The sequence below is a fragment of the Carassius auratus genome, chromosome 38, assembly GCF_003368295.1.
Source record: "Carassius auratus strain Wakin chromosome 38, ASM336829v1, whole genome shotgun sequence".
Lineage (NCBI taxonomy): Eukaryota > Metazoa > Chordata > Actinopteri > Cypriniformes > Cyprinidae > Carassius > Carassius auratus.
Genome location: NC_039280.1, coordinates 15,799,609 through 15,815,427, shown reverse-complemented (window position 1 = coordinate 15,815,427; position 15,819 = coordinate 15,799,609). Strand labels below are relative to the sequence as shown.

Here is a 15,819-nt window from a genome sequence, read left to right as displayed (position 1 = left end):
GCGACTCCTGCACGGTGTCATTGGTATGTACAACAAAAATAAACCATTGGCTACACAAGCTTTATTTGAATTGCAAGGTACAAGAAACCAAAACATTAATTACAACATGGAACTTGCTAACATTACAATCTAATACTTGTGCTTTATTTCCTTTTTGGTTATGTTTTATCACATTTAGAGCGCCAAATGCTTCTCTGAAAAAAAAAAAAAACAAAGAAAAAAAACCAAAGCATTCATTCACTCCTTGACCAGGTTTTATTTAAGAACACATTGTTGGATGACTGCCATGACATCCATTCACATCTCTTACCCACCTCACAGTCGTCTGTCCCCTTGTTTACGGTGTCGACTGCTGACATGACATTTATTTGGCAAGAAACTGGACAGGATGTGATTTGGTCAATATGAATGGCTTATTGTGTGTTATAAGAATAGCAGCCCAAACATACATGAATTTCCATTCATACAGCTCAAATCCAGCTCCGGCGCCAGTTTTGTCGATTACCTGATGGTGACGACCAGACCATGACACACTGGACTAGTGCTTTGCCATCACTGAAGGTCATTTCATGCAAAGCATGCCGGGAGAATGACTGTTTAGAGGATTGATCAGATTGATTGATCTTATCTGGCTCTGACTTTGCTCTGGCCCAGCACAGGAAAAAACAAAGGAAGCATAAATTGTGAAGGTACTTCATATAGGAGATGGCATTCGCAAAATAATATTGTGTCCTGGACACCAATTTCCCACTAGAGATGTAAAAACATTTCAATCATCTGTCTGCGTGTGTATGTATGTATGTTTGAGTTCAGAGTTTGTTGGGAAACTTGTCACACATCTTAGCTACAGTCTAAGGAATTAAAAATCAAATTATGCATGTGTTATTTAACTAGAAATATTTTACTAATAATGTTTTTTATCTAATTCAAAAGCATATATATATATATATATATATTTTTTTTTTTTTTTTTTTTTTTTGTGTGTGTGTGTGAAAATAGAATTTCAATATTTTTTATTATTATTATTATTTTATTTGACTCAGTAAAACCACACTGTCAAGATTTTATCTCAAGTTTTGAACTCAAAGTACAGTGTTTATGACACAGGTCAGGGCAAGTGGTCATATTTTGCTATAATTACATTTTTTTTCTTCTGTAAAACTTAGCCTATTGTTAACATATCGACTGTTTATTAGTACTTCTAAAGCACATCTTCTTCATGACTTTATTCTACATCCTTAATCTTACCTAATACCTAAACTTAACCACTACCTTAATAACTATTAACAATCAGCAAATTAGGAGTATACTGAGGCAAAAGTCCTAGTTAATGGTTTATTAATGGTGAGAATTGGACCTTAATATAAAGTGTCACCTTTTTTCTTATAATTTTAATTGACAAAAACAATGGTTTGATATTGTGCATGTTACTCATAATTTATTTATATACAGGAAAGTTTAGGGTTGGTAAGCTTTTCTTAATGTTTTTAAAGGGGTCATATGATGAGATTTCAGTTTTTCCTTTTTCTTTGGAGTGTTACATGTTCTTGGTGCATAAAGAAGATCTGTAAAGTTGCAAAGACTAAAGTCTCAAATGCAAAAATATATTCTTTATAAAAGTTAAGACTTGTCCACACCCCCTAAAACGGCTCGTTTAAAAACACACCCACATGTCTACGTCACTAGGTGGGGTGATTGGCATAAACTCCGCCCAGATGTTCACGCAAAGAAAGAAGCCGTACCTTTAATTCTCATTGTAGTATTGTTGTCACATGCTTGAGGTATTCGGCCAATCACAACGCACTGGACAGCTGGCCAATCAGAGCACACCTTGCTTTTCAGACCAAAGAGCCTTGTAAAAATCGACACGTTTCAGAAGTCAGGGCATAAAGGAGAAATAATAACGTACAGTATGTGGTATGCGTTTTTTTTTATCACACTGTATGTGTTTTTTGAACCTTAAACTGCATAAACATATTTAATTACACCAAATACCCCAAATAATGTTCTTTTTAGCAGCATATGACCCTTTTAAAAGTTTCTTCTGCTCACCAAGGCTGTATTATTTGATTAAAATACAGCAAAACAGTAATATTCTAAAATTTTAAATCACTGTATTCGATTTGATGTACTTTAAAATGCAAGTTAATGCAAACCTGAATTTTTAGCATCATTATTCCAGTGTTCATTGCCGATTTTAGTGTTCTAATTCTAATTCTTTTTTTTTTTGCTTAATATTTTTGTGGGAACTGTTTTTTTGTTGTTGTTGTTGTTGTTGTTGTTGTTGTTTTTCAGTGTACAAATTTTTTTCAAAGATTTGAAGGTCTAAGCACTGTGGTAAAACATGTGACATTAACCCAGCTCACCCCTAAATCTGACCCCCCTGCAAAAAGCGAGCCAAGAGCCATCGTCATCGCAGCCTCAAGCAAGGCACTTAACTTTAGGTTGCACCAGTAATAAGATTAAGCAGAGCTCTACCACGAAATCATGTGAAACACCGGGTAATAAATAAAGATCCCAATGTATCCTCCCTTCAGCTTTTGGTCTCAATCTGAATTCTATTTTTTTGTGTTTTTTTTTTAAGGGGAAAGCCCTACACTGAAGGAAACCTGCATGTCGAAACGCAACCAGTGTGTTAACGCTTTTGCATGCAAACGCATGGCAGAACAACATTTCTCCCCCATGAGAACTAATTTTACCTCTCTGTGACCTGCTGCACATACCAAGACCTAAAAAAAAAACTGAATTCAGAACATTCTAGAACAAAATGTGCAGGGGCAGCTTTCTTCTCCCTATCAGGGAAGGACATGGTGGCAGTTTTGACTGAAACCGCAGAGGCTTGATCTGGTTAAAGATGACATGTTTGAGCTTGATTTCCCTGCTGTAGATTGCAATTGGCTGCTTTGGTTGTTTGTTCGTACTCGGTGCTCTAAAAATAGATGGTAAGAGCAGGTGGCATAGATGTGGCTCCTCTGCTTGATTACCCATCTTTTGTTGACCTATGGTTCTTGAGGGATTTTGTTACGGTGTATGGGAGTGTTAGGGACACAAAAGCACTGGGACCTGTGAAGGAACAACGTGTGCTGGTAGTTATTGTAGTTTTTCCACACCTTGTGCGAGATCTGTTTGTCAGAGGGATGTGCTCTTTGTGACCTTTCACCTAAAAAGCAGCATGATACCATTGAGGTGCTTTTCACTTCCATACAATAAGCATCCTTGTGATCCTCTTTCTGTAAGAGTTAATTGATATGTATTAACCCTAGAGCACATTCAGAGAAAAAATAGGCTCTTACTTTAGTAAACAAGGTCCTCTGTGTGCTAAGTATGGACTAAGAGGCTCGCTTACAGCCCATATAATTACTAATCACTGTAACCCTGTATGCAAGTTGTGTTTTGCACAATGATTGGCTCATTTTTTTTCCCCTGGCCGTTCACTTATATGAGCAGAGAAACCGCAATCTTGTTTCTGGGGCACTGCTCTGAAGGTGGTTTGGGAAACTAGTTGCTGCGTACATTAGTTATAAAGAGTCTTTTATTTTCTTCTCTATTATGCATGAATATTAATTCGATCATGTGGATGTTGCTTGGTAACCTTCCAGGAGTGTCTGACTAAATTAGTATTCATGAGCAAAGTGCTCACCTTGGGAGGGAAGGTAAATGACTATTATCTGAGAAGATATACTGAACTCAGAGCATCAGTTATATAACATCTAATAGAGCATTAGTTCAAATACATCCACGTATTTTCTCAGTGTCTGCTTGTGTAAAATGTTTGTGCATGCATTTGTGTAAATTGTAATGTTAAAGGCCTTGTATAAAAAATATTTTGCCGTGCTCCATAACATTTAAAGTTTAAAGAGTAAGGGTGGTGCTAAACTAATATTTTAGCACAAATCTTATCTGAACAGTTATGTAAATAAAGCAGTGCGTGTATATATCTACAGTGTGTGTATATATATATATATATATATATATATATATATATATATATATATATATATATATATATATATATATATGCACAGTGTATTAATACTGATTTGATATTTTAAATATTTGATATATGATCATATGAAATATATGCTTTTTAATAGATATATTAATATTAAACGTTTATGAATTATCATTCATGTTACTTTGACATTTCTAACATTATAATAAAGTGTACGTCATGTCCTTCCTTTGTGTGTTGTAAAGGATTATCTTCTTGTCCTTTTAAAAAAAAAAAACATATTCTAGCCGATTTTTTTTTTTTAGCAGAGAGGTTGCTTTGTACGTAATGGAAAAAAATCACTCCTCAAGATTCACTTAAAAACACAGGAAATGCACTAAATTGAGTCTTTGCCATCTCTCCCCCTCTCTCTGAATGTCTTTCTCCGGCTCTGTCTTGTTGTTCTGTCTTGTTGTGTTTCTACTATGTTAGTACTTTCCTCCAAAAGAAAGGCGCTCTAGTGAAACCTAATACAATAGTTAATCTCATCCTTTTGTGATTTTACAGCTCATGCCACTTTCTAAAGCTTTTAATGCTCTTTTTACATTTTTCTTTCATCTTCATTCAAACAGCCTTTCGCTGAAAACATGTTTTTCTACTTAATTAATTTACTATTTCAAAAGCACCTTTTCAAATGTATTGTTGCTTTTAGGTTTCCATTCCACCTATACAAAACACACACACACACACACACACACATATATATATATATGTGTGTATATATAAACTACAATTATAGATGAATACATTTTGATATAATTTTGATTAATTTGTTTATTAAAAGTAAGTATGGATCAGAATTGAGAAATGTGTTTTTTTTTTATGAAGAGCATTATTCTGATATTTTCTGATATTATGTGGATATTATCTTGAATCTCAGAAGACTGAAGCTTCACCTCACAGTCTCAGAGAGTCACAGTGTAACTCTGGAAAAAAACAAAGAGTATGTTACTTAACATCCTGGAAAATAAAAGCAAAAGCGAGAGCAGCGTTCACCATTTAAGCACTTCAAAGAGGACAGATAAGGCCAGTGTAGCAAAGTCACATCATCTATATCAACAAATGAAGCTCGCCGGATGAATTAAGCTCTCTTTCTTGGGAAAGAGAGGAAGGGGCGACGTGTGTGTAGACAACTGTAGGATTTAGACAGGAATGGATAAAGGGGGAAAAGAGAGACAGAAATAAGAGACAGATGGAGAGATGGACAATTCTGGAACATCTTGTGATGTAGAAGCGCATGTGGGTATAGAGGACAATACACAGCAACTTTCCACCTCTTTCTCTTTGTGAACCTATACTGAAGGTCAAACACACCTACGCTCTCGGTGTAAGACTTTCTCACATTTGAATAATGACTAATAACTCAAGTGGAAATTTGGATATGATGTAGTTCATCTTTAAAACTAATTTATTTAGGCTTCATTTTGGCTTCTCAATCAAGAAGTGGGTCACAAATTTGGGAAGCAGGCCTCTCATCTTTCTAGCATTCGTTACAAGTGATTTTCCACACTTCTGCATGCAAAGAGTGATTTAAGACTCTTGGTGGGGAAAGACAGAGGAATGAAGCCCCTTGCGCCAGCTTACAGACCAACGGGAACGTGCCGAGCACCAGGGTGCCTTTCTCAAAAGGAACAGTTGCGTAAGGATCCAACGCTCCCCTCCCTTTTCAGAGAGGATGGTTTTATGAAAACACCTTTGACTGAATGACATCCCGCGAAGTGATGTTGACATTCTTGTTGCAATCAACCATCAAACCCCAATCCGACTGGTTTCTTCCAACTCCTTGTTGTCTTTCATCAGGGGCACCTTATCATCTCACGCTCTCCTTTTCTTTATTCTTTCGCTCTCTTTCTCTCTCTCTTCTGCTGTACAGTGAGTTTATATCTTATGTATCCTAATAAGGATGCTCAAATCCTACTGCACTGATACCAAGTCTAGCTTGACATTTACTTACACTGGAATTGTTTTTGTTGTTGTTGTTGTTGTTTGTTTTACTAAAACTTGCAGCTTTACTTAATTACGACTATATGCATGTCAGTAATACTATGGACAATTTATATTTTACTTAAGTAAAAAAGTAAAGTAATATTTAAACATATGGATTTATTCAAGTATTAAATAAATAATAAAGAAAATTATGAAACTCAAACAAGAATTATTTTAAGTTAAGTTAAGTTTTAAAAGATTACGATTTTTTGCTAATTGTAATTTAGATATTTTGCATCTTTCCTGGATTCAAAATATGTAACATATGTTACTCTTACAGATTAATAAATTCAACTTGATGGAAATTTGTCATGCAACCAAAATGAATGAATCTTAAAAACAGAATGAAATATATTACTCAATTAAAAGTTTTTTATTTTTATGGTTTTATAACATCTTTTAACTATTATATTGCAATGAATGTTTCTTTTTACACTGCCTTTATCAATATGATTTAACAATAAATATTAGACAGACTTGTTTTCAAAATGTCACATAACTATTAAATTTAAGTTTTAATGATTTCAGGTGCAAGAGTGTTATGAAACTTGTCAGAACATTGAAAAAAAACACAGGTTTGACAGGTTGATTCATATTTCTACAGTTTCATACAGATTGTGTGAAGTTAATGTGTCTTGACTTGACTCGCTGTGTAAGAAAAAATTATGAAAAAAAATGTTATTTAGGATCTTATCTTGAATAATATTAAATATGGAAACTTTTTTAACTTTCACAAGGTTTTTTTTGTCTTTATAATTTAATTGAAATGAATTACATATTTTACTGTAATGTTTGGTGTCACCGGTCATTCTTGAGCATCCAGCTAATATCAGACATATGAGTGTCAGTAAATGATTCACCTGCTGTGTTGCAGTGTTAAGTGTTGCTTAATATTTAAACAGAGACTTCCAGAATCTAGGTCATGCATCATTTATTTTAGGATGCTTAAGATGGCAAGATGATTTATCTCTTCTAAAGTTCAATTAAGGGTTAGAGGATCCAAACAAATTACATAAAGTCAAAAAAGGGGGGGGGGGAAACACTGTAAGTGTGTCATTAGAAAATGATGCATGCTACACGTAGGTTAATGTTGCTGTATTTTGATTTGCTTTGAATTTTCTTTGCAGGGATTTAAAGCTAGACAACATTCTGCTGGACGCAGAGGGTCACTGTAAGCTGGCAGACTTTGGCATGTGTAAGGAGGGAATCCTGGAATGCATCACAACCACAACATTCTGTGGCACACCAGATTACATTGCCCCAGAGGTACAGTATTTCACACTCTTACACACACACAGACGCACAGTCATGGTCTCTTTTCTACTGTTTGGTTCCCATTAAAGCTATGAAACATTATCATATTTGGTCACACTTCATTTTAAAGTCCATATCTCACTATAGACTATGAATTTAGCCTCAATAAATTCCTAATTACTGCATATTGATACTGTAGTTAGTAGGGCAGTTCTTAGGTTTAGGTATGAGGTGGATTAAGAGATCTAAAATATGGTCATGCAGAATAAGGCATTAATATGTGCTTTATAAGTACTAATAAACAACCATGACAATAATAATAATGATATGCATACTAATAAACAACTAGATAATATTTTATATTTTATCTAATATTAACTAGATAATTATTTTGATATTTTTGTTAATTTACTGATGCATATATTCTTGAAAAATCTGATATTTGAGCCTGTCCTCCAACAAAAAACGACCATATAGGTCGTTTGTGCAAGCATTTATTATGACCTTTACGTTTTAAAGTTAAAAATAATGACAGTATCGCGTTCCTTCTGTCGTTATGAATTGACGTATAACGCCATTACCAATCAAAACGCACGTTTATTTAAATGCAATGTGTGGGGCTTTTACACCGATCTCACAGTATTTCCTACATATTTTACTACTGGAGGTGGCTTATTCGTTCGAATGACCACACCTAACTCCACCCCTAAACCTAACCCTCACAGAAATCATGCTAAATCATGATTTATTGAGCATATACATTTTCGTGCACGTCTGTTCCCTGGGATCGAACCCATGATAGCATGATTACATATCAAGGTATAACGCAATAATCTACTAACTGAGCTACACCAAACACAAACCAGAGGGCAAATAAAAGAGTACAAAACATTAATATGAAAACGACTCTTTTGCCGATAGGGGCACAATTGTAGTATACGCTCTGATTGGTCGTATTTCAGGGATTTGGGCAAACGACCTATACAAGCGTATTGTAGCGCAAAATTATTCTCACGTAATTGATATATTTGAATTAATATTGCACTTTACTTTAGAATGGTTTTACAGACAGTCGTTACAAATAGAGATGTTTGTTTCATGAATGTTTTCCGATTTTAGTTTTTCATTATCTTCAAGGCTAGCTTTTGTTTACAGTAAGAAAAATGCCCATCATTCATAAAGTTTAACATCTAGCAGTTTTTTATGAAAAGCCTGACATATAAAATATTAGCCTGAAAACTCTAAGTCTTTCAAATTTTATAACAATATAACAGTTATTCTAACATTTACTTTATAAAAATCAGTAGAGATTTCACAGCAAAGTGCTTTCATTTGAGTCTGATGAGGACATGATCATATATATTCAATTATTCTGTGTCAAACGTTAGTTTTATGGAGCTTTGTGGTTGGCAGATCCTGCAGGAGCTGGAGTACGGCGCGTCGGTGGACTGGTGGGCTCTAGGTGTGCTGATGTACGAGATGATGGCTGGTCAGCCTCCTTTCGAAGCGGATAATGAGGACGACCTTTTTGAGTCTATTCTCCATGATGACGTCTTATATCCCGTGTGGCTCAGCAAAGAGGCCGTCAGCATTCTTAAAGCGGTACGTGTCTGGGTTTCCTCAAACATTTTGCCTGCTGATTATTACAAAAGACATGGGTGTACCACCTCTTAACCTTTCCTCTTGCTACTGTCTGCTTGCTCTCACACTCTTCTTGAAAGATTAGTGAAGTAACAGAAGAGCAAAAGGCGGTGACAGCTCAGAAAAACGACACTCCTTGTGGGAAAAGAACAGATTGTTTGTGTTCACTGCTGGAGTTTTGGGTTGTGTAATCTCAGAGGTCTCGTTTCAGGATGCATGGGTTCCTCCTCTTTTAACTGTTCAAATCGGTTAAGTGCATATGACAAAAAGAGCTGAGGAACATTTTATTGCTCAGAAGCATGGGTCATGTTTCATTTATATATGTAGCCATAGTGTGTGTGTGTACAGTGTTTTTTATGTGTCGCCTTTTTCTTTCACATGTCCAAGATTTACTTTGGCTGTCCTTTGCCCGTTTGCAAAACTTTGTGGGAAAGGCAGGCTGTTTGTGTTGGATGTTATCGTGTCACACTGCGATCTTTCTCACTGGCACTGTGGTCACATGACCTGTGGTCATCTCAGGTCATCCTTCCACAGGATGCAGTCTTATATTGTGCATACATCATCAATGACCATCTTAACTCAACGTAATGCATATAGACATGCTCTGGTTAACAAACCATCAGGATTATGCTTCTCTAATCTTTTCTTCCCTCTTCACTCCATTGATTAGTTCATGACGAAGAGCCCTAGTAAGCGGCTGGGTTGCGTAGAATCCCAAGGACTAGATGAAGCCATTAAAGTGCATCCATTCTTCAAAGAGATTGATTGGGTTCTTCTGGAACAGAGGAAGATCAAGCCGCCTTTCAAACCACGGATTGTGAGTATTATAATGTGTGGGATACTGTGGATAGTCGCTCTGTTACAAAACCTAGTGCGCTGCCTGTGTAGACAGCATTTAAAGCATTGTGGGCGTAAGAGGCGATGTGGATAGCATGGCTATTTTGCCTTTTAAGACCATCCTATGTGCATTTATACTTTCTACAGAAGTCAATCTCAGAAATGCACAGCAGCATGAAAAAAGCAAGATACTGTATATGATGAGTCACTCAGTATCGATAAATATCACTAAAGACAGTGTTTTTTAAAACGGGGAAATCATTTGAGCTCATGTAAAATTCACAATTGCTTCGATTTCTATTGAAATTACTGGATTTTTCCCAAAAAAGTTTGCTAAACAACAGTAAGGCAGCTCACCGGGTTTTGCAACAGAGCCATTATGTGTATATGAATAACACTTATCAGGCATGACATAATACATTTGTCAAAATACTGCTGCAATGCAATGCAATAAAATAATAATATAATAGTCCATTAGAATGTATGTAATGTTTAATAGAGTGCAACAGTTGGATTCCCAAAGTAAAACTCCTATATATTTTCTTCATGGCAAATTGGTTTTGAATGATAATGTGTAAATCTTTGAAAACAGACATTTCTTTTTATAACCATGTTCAACTGCGAAATTCCTGGTGAAAAACGACATTACCCATGATTCTTGAGAGAAATCTCCACCAATCAGAGAATTATGGAAAACACGGTTTAACATTCACTCACCCACACCCATTAAGCATGGCAAATGATGTAGAATTTACCTATGTTCATAAACTGCTAAATCATTTGTATGCCGTGGGGAAAATATTTTTTGATCCCCTGCTGATTTTGTAGCAGGGGATCAAAGGCCACTCCATGACCTTAATGCACTTTTTCCCAAGCCTTCTCTGAATCTTTTAGATGTTCTTTGGCAAACTTTAAACAAGCCTGTACATGTGGACCTTTTGGGTGCATCAGGATAACACTTTGCGGCATAGTGTTTTACCAATGGTTTGCTTTGTGACTGTGGTCCCAACTTCCTTAAGATCATTAACAAGCTCCTCCTGTGTAGTTCGGGGCTGATACCTCACCTTTCTCATGATCATCCTCACCCCATGAAGTGTGATCTTGCATGGACTGAGGCCAATTGATAGTTGTTTTTTATTTCTTCCATTTCTGAATAATGGCACCAACAGTTGTTTCCTTCTCACCAAGATTCTTGCTGATGCTCTTGTAGCCCATTCCAGCCTTGTGCAGATCTACAATTTTGTCTCTGACATCCTTTGACAGCTCTTTGATCTTGTTCTTTTGGTCTTTGGACAGCTCTTGGTGGTGGGAGAGGCTGGAAGACATAGATTGTGTGGACAGGTGTCTGATACACCTAATAAGCTGACATTAGGAGTAACTTCTTAAAGTGACAGGACTAATCTGGGTCCTTTTTTTTCTGGATTGGTTGATATTCTGTCTATCTGTTAAAATAAACCATAAAAATTACAGACCCTTAATTTTTTTATAAGTGGGAAAACAGCAGGGGATCAAATAAATATGTTCCCCACTGTAAAAGACATATTTTGCAATATACTTAAAATATATTGTTTATGTATTGTTTATAACACCTATAAAAAATATTTCTTCATAGTGTTTAATTTATTTCATTTGCAGTGATTCTTGGGATTGTATTGCTTATAGTCCCTTATTAGAGCCGTTATGTACACATATGTCGTGTCTTTGTCAGTTTTGTCCAATTTTCAAATACGTTTTAGCTTCAAATCAAAAGTTTTTAATGTGATAATTCACCTGGTTGGTTTGGTTCATTGTTTATTATGTAGAACAAAATTTTATCAAATTGAAAAAAAAAAAATCCATATTCAAAACACCATATAAACTTCATAAACATTATGTTATGTCAAGTAGGATTTTGGACCAATAAGATTTCACTGTGGGCGGGACCTAGTGAGTGAGACGCCAGGTTCCACTGATGGACTAATTAGGCTTATAGATTAAATTCAGAATATATTTTTTGAAGAAATAGGATATACCGTTTGACACCTTATCATATTGTGTCTGGTTACAGCACAGTTTAACTCTGTATATTGGCTGTCTCATTTCAGACATAAGCACTGGTCTTTCCAAATGCAGTTATCAAGAACATTACATTGCTCCAGCCCTCATGGTTCTTTGAAGTGTGTGTGTCACACTTCTGTTTTTGGTAGTGTGAACAGAGGGATATCTGAGATGCTCTTGGACTCTCAGCACACATCAGACGCTGTACTTTGAGACAGAGATGCATGCTGGCTGCTGTAAGTGTGTGTGGAATGCCTCTCAGATAGTGTGAGAAGGCCCCTGCCTGTCCGCCCCATTCTCACGCCTGCTCACGAGGCTGATGAGAGCCCTTAGAGGGTGAGAGGTTGGGAAACATGCACCAATATGAGGCAGATTAAACAGCTATATATATAAATTGTTTGTTTTGAGTTTGCTTTGTTATTTTTGTGTGTGGGGGGGGGTGTATTTTGTTAAAGCCTGTTTTGTTTTGTTTTGTTTCCAATATGGAAAAGTGATAACAAGCAAAAAATTATATAATATATATAGAATTTTGAGCATACATATATATATATATATATATATATATATATATATATATATATATATATATATATATATATATATATATGCTCAGAATTCAACTCTGAGAGAACTTTTGATTTTCTGAGTAGCATTCTATAACAAATTTCAGGAAGACTTAAGACTCTTCAAATCCAAACAATAATGAGAGCATTGGTCTTTATGCGTGTTTATTAAAACAAAAACATTATATAGCAATGAATTGGTTAAAGACATCCATCTAGTTCATGTTCACATAGAAAAAAAAAAAAAAAACAGCATAGGCGGACACAAAACACTCTCTGTGTGAATGGCCACTTATTCACATGACACAGCAGTAGCTGAATTTTCTAATTTATCTCTCAGAAAGAAGTCTTTTGTTTCGATTGTTAGTAGGTGAATATCCACTTCATCCAGCGCTGTTTGTTCTCGGTTTCCTTAAAAATCTTGATACTCTCTATTTTACTGACTGACAGTCTGCTTCAATGAGAGAGTGTGAATTGATTCAGTTTTTTTTGAAAGACTGTTGTACTGGAAAGAAAGAACCGACTCAAAAGTATGATTAATTCACAAATTATTGGCATGGCTTGTTCAGTCGACAGAAATAAGCGCTTTTTTTGTTTGCTGGAAAAGCATTTTTTAGGTTAGACAGAGTGTTTATGGAATGTACAGGGTTTGGATGTATATGTGTTTTTGTGATTTATTTTTCTGAAATTGCTCATTTAGCACACTTTCCCTTTCTCCATCCTCAGAAAACCAAAAGGGACGTCAACAATTTTGACCAGGACTTCACCCGCGAGGAGCCGGTGCTCACCCCGGTGGAAGACGCCATTATCAAGCAGATCAACCAGGACGAGTTCAAGGGCTTCTCTTACTTCAGTGAAGAGACCCTGTCCTAATACTAAAACCTCTGTCTCCTGGGCTGTACTTGGTGCAGTCGTGCACTGCAAATGCTGTGAACGCCCATGAGATGATCGTAGACCATCATTTACCAAGAATTCGATGCTTTAATTTAAAAGTAGAAAGTTAGGCATTATAATTTTTCCTGCTGAACCCCAAAAAAAACATATGTGCATGCACAGATACTCACAGATTTGCACCATCTTTATTTGATGTATGTATAACACATAAGGGAGCTCGTGTGACATCACTAAAGCGGCTGGATAGAGATCTTTAGAAGGCCATTTCATGTTTCATTCCTTCTCCCATCATGCAGTGTAACAGTGGTACATCTGGAGTCAACCCATTTACACTAGTACCGTTTTGAAATGCAAAAACCAAATGTAAAGAACAAGTGATTGTATTGCAGATGTGATGCATAGATGTGATGCGTGTGAATTGGGAGTTTTAAACACTCTGCATTAGGATCTGATCACATGATGGTCTGATAGGCAGAGACAGTGACTGGACGGTACTGGGAAAGACTCAGAACTGCCTTTCCAATCGAAACAGCAGTGTTGACATATACGCAAGTCACCAAAACAAGTGTTGTGTGTGTGTGTCTGTATACTGGAGGGTAAGGTTACACAAGTACCCTCTGTAGTGTTTTGTTGTGTGTGTGGTTTTTTCATTATATTACTGGATTGTTTCGTTGCTAGGATGTTGAAATGATTGGTTTCTCTACAATGCAACAAGACCTATGATTATGAACGGGACAGGACAGTAGCCAATCACTTCTCTACAGTCTACAGTACGTACAAGTCCTGATTACCTTCATCATTAGCCTGTGAACTTTGAGAATAGACTAATCATCTACTGCATGGTAATGCCTACAATATTCTTGTGTATTATTAGATTATGAGAAACTGTTATGTGCAATATTCTCTCTGTGTGTATGTCTGTCTGTGTGTGTGTGTTTAGCATTTTCTGTTCTTTTGTCTCTCTCCATCTCATCTTCAATGTGTCTGATTTCCACTGTCTGTTTTGGTTGGTAACCGTTTGGTCGTCAGGTCATGCCATATGCAGCACACGTCTTTTATTTCAGCTGCTACAGCCTCTGAATTTCATGTTTCATGTAGTTAGAAAAGACACAAAATATTGGGCTTCTGTGGCAAAAAAAAAAAGTCATAGAAAATGCATAGAGATGATCTTCCATTCTATATACAGCACAACTCAAATACCCTAGAATTTCTCCTAATATGTTAGCTGTAAAGCTATGAAAGCTTGTGATGCAAGCAAGACATTTATCAAAGAAATACAATCAGCTCATTACATTATGAACATAAGAAATAATGAACGCATTTGTAATAAATTCAAATTTTTTTCAACTCTTGCCAACATCAGGTTTAAAAGTGAACATGAAATTGAAATTATTGAAATTATTGCCTGCTTTTGTTTTGTCTGCCTTAAAAAAAAGCCTTTGAAGCAACTCTTTCTTTCTTGTGATGTCACCCTTTGCATCCAAACTTTTCACAATTCAATCAGTTCTTGTGGCATAATACTTATTTTGCGTTTTATGTTTCGTCTAATAGTATATCAGATCCCCAAAGTGAAAGTTGGTTTTGAACAGCGTCTCATGTTGACTTTGAGACCTTCACTCATTTCATGTCCATTTTACAGATCTGATACTTCATTTTGAGTTTTTGCATCATTTACATTTTGTTTGTTTGGTTGTTTTTCTCAAAGCATGTCTGCCCTTATTTGTGCCCTTCTGATCTGGCATCTTTCGGCTTGGATGGAGTCCACTAACAGAAACTCTCACAGCTACACCTGCCAGACACCTCTGTCCTAATGCAAACTTTTGGACATCATGAGTAACTCTGTTTTTAAATGACTCTACATAGGAAACACATTGACATGTTCAAGCAGAAGATGGAAGCACCTCTTTGGTTAAACGTGAATCTGTGTCTCACAAAGGAATACTTATTTGTACATACAGAGGTACAGTGCATATAAATATAAATTATATATGTGTTTTATGTCACTGTAAGAATCATAAATGTGTATGTATTTCTTTTTTATTTTATTGTGCAAGTTTTTTTTTTTTTTTCATTGCCATTAGTCACTGTCGTGTCATTATTTGCATTTTACTGTGTGCCAAATGTACTGTTCTCAAAGGATGTGAATGTGCTTTTTTTTTTTGGTTTGTAACCTATTAAATAAGATGTCAGAAATAAACCAAATAGTTTGAAGTCCAAATCAATCTCCAAATGCACAGTACTGTAGCTGAGACCAAGTGTTTTAAGAGTCTGTATTTGTGCCGAATGCTGGAGAAGACGGGTGGTTGATTGTCATAGGCTATGAATATATGAACTGTATAATAATGACCCACGCAAATAGTTAAGCATGAGAGAAATTAGTGTGTGAACTTTGGTTAAAAATAAGGGTCATCATGACCAAAACAAAGAGTGAAGGATTAGTGCTGTCACATGTGACCTTCTATTCTAGATGGAGGCTATAGATGTCCAAGGACATGAGGAAATGCATATGCTTGTCATTTTGGGAATGCTCAGAACTTTTTATAAACTGAATAATCTGAGTGCATAGTTCAATGAGGTGAAAGTTATATTGTGCTTTATTTTCATAATAAATGAATG

At 35.9% G+C, this 15,819-nt stretch overlaps 1 protein-coding gene across 1 annotated transcript in view; it reads left to right on the top strand.

Moving 5' to 3' along the window:
* Positions 1-15,819, top strand: part of prkceb (protein kinase C, epsilon b) — a 94,555-nt gene extending 78,736 nt beyond the window's left edge. Inside the window, exons 12-15 of the mRNA XM_026224453.1 lie at positions 7,105-7,243; positions 8,645-8,833; positions 9,543-9,689; positions 13,036-15,819. Coding sequence (XP_026080238.1) covers positions 7,105-7,243; positions 8,645-8,833; positions 9,543-9,689; positions 13,036-13,182 — 622 coding nt within the window. The 3' untranslated portion in view covers positions 13,183-15,819. The remainder of the gene's footprint in view (positions 1-7,104; positions 7,244-8,644; positions 8,834-9,542; positions 9,690-13,035) is intronic.